This window comes from Doryrhamphus excisus, linkage group LG16 (genome assembly GCF_037039965.1).
Source record: "Doryrhamphus excisus strain RoL-2023G ecotype Guam linkage group LG16, RoL_Dexc_Guam_v1.1, whole genome shotgun sequence".
NCBI lineage: Eukaryota > Metazoa > Chordata > Actinopteri > Syngnathiformes > Syngnathidae > Doryrhamphus > Doryrhamphus excisus.
Genome location: NC_136372.1, coordinates 18,909,698 through 18,912,518, shown reverse-complemented (window position 1 = coordinate 18,912,518; position 2,821 = coordinate 18,909,698). Strand labels below are relative to the sequence as shown.

The following is a 2,821-nucleotide window of genomic DNA, read 5'->3' as shown; positions in this document are numbered from 1 at the left end:
AAGACTTTCATTGGCAGTGTGCGCTTTCTTACTCTCCTCTTGAGGCCGCCATAGGTATGTCCCAAAGTGTCAAGGTCAAGTGTACAAACAGACTGTGGAGGCTAGCCCCCCCCCCCACCCCATGAAGGTTTTTTTCCATCAATCAATCATGCACGTGTCTTTCATTTTGATATGAGGTGTCTGCTGAAGCGAAACAAGTCAGTGCCATGGTGGTTTTCAACTTTTTACTTAAATACACGACACAAATGAAATAATAAAAAAACATTTCAACATGGGACACGGTCAGTCAGTCTGGATCAACCAGGCCAAAGAATAATAATCATAATTTACACGGAGGATATATGCAGCGTTTGATGACATGACCATCAACGGCAGACCGACAGGACATAAAACAGTCAAGCGGAGAATGAGGGCCTTTGCTCTCAGTGTTTGCCCCACGTGAAGACGCCCTGATCGGGGGTGTTGAATGGTTCTCTGAGGGGTGTCCAGCATCCGGAAGTACCAATCAATCAGTCTTTTAATCAATCAGTCTTTTTCCCAGCACAGCAGAGTTGGCGTGCCGGCGCCCGCAGACCACACACTCCAGTGTCATCACCTTAGCGTCCCTTTGTGGTGGTCACGTTAGAACGCCTCCATCTTGCTGGTCAGCATGAGCTGACAGCCGCTGTTGACGTGGGTGAAGACCTTCTGCTTGAGCTGGGCCACCTGGCCCCGGAGCACCGAGGCGGTGCTGGAGAGGCCGGCGTTGTCGTTCTTCAGAACTTTCACTTTCTCCTCCAGCCGGGCGATGCGCTCCAGTTTGCGCCGCCGGCATTTGGTAGCCGCCAGTCGGTTCCTCAGCCGCTTGCGCTCCGCCTTGATCCTCTCCTGGGTCTCCAGGTCGATGGGAGACATGGGAGGCGAGCCGTCGCTGCTCAGCAGGTCCGGGACGGTCTGCGGCTCCTCTTTCAGAGACACGAGCCGCTGCGGATGGAGCCCGGACGCCGGGTGGGGGTTCTGGAAGGCGCCGTGCGTGGCCGTCTGCGGGTGGCTCTGCTGGTGGGGCGGCAGGTAGCTGATGGTGGCCGACGGGTAGCCGGGGGCGGAAGGAGAGAGGCCGGCGTTGGGGCAGTACGCGTTCAACGTCGTGTAGATGGGAGGTTCCGGTTGCAGTGCCGAGCCGAAGACGCCAGAGGCCGCTGCCGGGCATGAGCCCGCCCCGGCGGCGCCGACCGAGACGTTGGCGGGGGGCATCTGGTTCATTTTGTGCAGCTCGTCCAGGGCTTTGACGAACCCCTCGGCGAAGCCCTCCTGCTCATCGGTGATGCCCCTGTTGTAGAAGTACTGGCCCGGGGTGGGCGTGGTGATGACGCCGTTACTGTTCTGGATGATGAGCCTCTCGAGCTCCGGGGACGCGAGCTTCAGGGTCCCAACGTCCTGCTGCCCCCCCTGGTACGGGTCCGCGTCGGCCCTCGGCTGCGATTTCAGGCTGCGGAAGGGCTCTGTCAAGTTGAAATTCATATTCTGCTTTAGCAGCTTGTAGTCGTGCATGGCGGCGTCTGAGTGGCCGTAAGCCGCCAGAAAGGAGTCATCGTGATAAAAAGGCTGTTCCATCTTTGTGGACATAAAGTCGGAAAAGTAAGCTTACCGGCTGCTATCGAAACAATGTCGGCAAATGTCAACAGTCGGCAGACAACCCGCGCCAAACCGCCGTGATAACCGCGTCCGACATGAGAAACTAAAGTCCGACTAGTCCGGCAAGTCCGGCAAGGCTTCTGGGTCTGGTCCTGCCCAGAAGCTTCAGTCCCTTGGCTGCGTTCTGAGGTGTGTTGGGGGGGCCACACTGCACCTTTTATATACGCCCGGACACGCGCTCGCTTCCGCGGCAAGGCGACGTTCTGATTGGCCGGCGTGTTGGGCGACCACGCCCCCCAGTGACGCAAATGCCGGGAAGAAGCGACTGTAAATAAGCCTGTAGGCAAGACATGCGGACTGGCGTCATAAAACGGACCTTTTCTTTAATTACACCTTTCATTTCACTTCGTTTCTATGTTGGATGTGGTGGTTGGATGAACGGGATGCTCAAATCATCACACGTCATCACATTAGGGATCTTTTTGTCACGGAAATATGCTGCTGCTAAATGCTAGCACGTATATAACCTTTTATACGATCGAGTGGACTTTGGTCAATCACTTGGCACCAACTATGTACACCCCCCCCTCACCCCCACCCCAAAAGCTGGAGCGCTGGGGTGAAGTATTGTAGCCGCCGTGGAGGAAGTCCTCAGACCTAATATGGGCATGATGACGTAGAAGTTCCCCTCCGGGATGAGCCGGGAACCCAGTCCCGGCAGGACCGCCTCCTGCTCCTGTGCCGTCCATGTGCTCCCAGGCTCCGATATGGTCTGGGTTAGCCAACATTGGGATGGTGATCATGTCTGCTGGATGTTGGAACACGTGACACACGGATGGAGGCATCTCGGTCATCTTCTTTGATAGTATTCTTGGTTGTGGAGGTCTGGAGGTTCTCTAAGTGGTCTCAGCAAGGGTAGGGAAGAATAACAGACTGGTTGGTGCATGTCAGGGCACACGACACCAGCCTGCAGCTTTAATAGCATTTGGCAGTCTAATGTTCACCCACACCTGTGATGCTTTGCGGGTATGTGATGCTCTGCTATGCCAGCTAATCCACCATAAAAGTGGGCTGCGGGTCCACGCTGGGTGGGCCGCAGGCAGCAGGCCAGGAGGGACATGAAGATATGTAAGATACATATCAATATACATATACAATACATATACATATCAATACAAGATATGTAATATGGATATGTTGGATAGAA

General features: G+C 55.1%; 1 protein-coding gene across 1 annotated transcript; it reads right to left on the bottom strand.

Annotated features, from left to right (window-relative positions):
- Positions 1 to 210: 210 nt before the first annotated feature.
- junbb (JunB proto-oncogene, AP-1 transcription factor subunit b) lies at positions 211 to 1,779 on the bottom strand. The gene has a single exon (XM_058050084.2). The coding sequence runs from the start codon at positions 1,603 to 1,605 to the stop codon at positions 622 to 624; it is 984 nt and encodes a 327-aa protein (XP_057906067.2). The 5' UTR covers positions 1,606 to 1,779; the 3' UTR covers positions 211 to 621.
- Between the last annotated feature and the right edge of the window lie 1,042 nt (positions 1,780 to 2,821).